The sequence below is a fragment of the Arachis ipaensis genome, chromosome B01 (genome assembly GCF_000816755.2).
Source record: "Arachis ipaensis cultivar K30076 chromosome B01, Araip1.1, whole genome shotgun sequence".
Lineage (NCBI taxonomy): Eukaryota > Viridiplantae > Streptophyta > Magnoliopsida > Fabales > Fabaceae > Arachis > Arachis ipaensis.
This window is the reverse complement of record NC_029785.2, coordinates 2509366-2510283: the sequence shown is the minus strand read 5'-3', so window position 1 is coordinate 2510283 and position 918 is coordinate 2509366. Positions and strand designations below refer to the sequence as shown.

Here is a 918-nt window from a genome sequence, read left to right as displayed (position 1 = left end):
TAGATAATACAAAAAAAAAAAAAGGTACAATTAGCTTAGAGCACCGTAGCCGGGTCAAAATTGGTATCCAATAAAAATATACCAAAATTATGTGAGTTTATTCCTTTCACATTTTGATGGTTCTAATGAGGCACCATATATACACTAACTGGGGTATGATTCAACCAAAGAAATATTAAATATTGCAAAAGCATGAGATACTTTCTCTTATCACTAAGCATATCAAAATCAAAAGGAAAAGTTGTACTTGGAGAACAAGGAGGATCACAACAAAAATAGATATCAAAATCCAACATGAGCAATGACACCAGCATTGGTCAACCCTTTTTGATGCGTCACATTTTTTGTGCAAACAAGTAATAATACACAAGTATATATAAATACCCCAAATCCATAAGAACAATATAACTTAATCTTAGCAATCTAGATATAAATTAAATATAAGCAAATGGGTGAAGACAACAACAATGTGGTATTGTTGGATTTCTGGCCAAGCTCTTATGGGATGAGGGTGAAAATTGCTTTGCAAGAAAAGGGTGTCTCATATGAGTGTAGGCAAGAAGATTTTGAAGCTAAAAGTTCTCTGCTTTTGGAGATGAACCCAATTCACAAAATGATCCCAGTTTTGATTCATAATGGTAAACCCATTTGTGAATCTCTCAACATAGTTGAGTACATCGATGAGGTTTGGAACCATAAACCTTCTCTACTTCCCTCTGATCCTTACAAGAGATCCCAAGCAAGGTTTTGGGGCAATTACATTGATAAAAATGTAAGTCATATAACTATGTACTTTATCTTATGTTTCTTCATTATACGTATACCAGTATAAGATTAAATATTTGTATCAATATTTTTGTACACTAGCAATTATACTAATTTTATTCAACTAAAATTACACTAATGTTGTATAGTATA

General features: G+C 31.9%; 1 protein-coding gene across 1 annotated transcript in view; it reads left to right on the top strand.

The window, feature by feature from the left end:
* Window positions 398-918, top strand: part of LOC107615970 (probable glutathione S-transferase parA) — a 1664-nt gene continuing 1143 nt past the window's right edge. Inside the window, exon 1 of the mRNA XM_016317982.2 lies at window positions 398-784. Coding sequence (XP_016173468.1) covers window positions 449-784 — 336 coding nt within the window. The 5' untranslated portion in view covers window positions 398-448. The remainder of the gene's footprint in view (window positions 785-918) is intronic.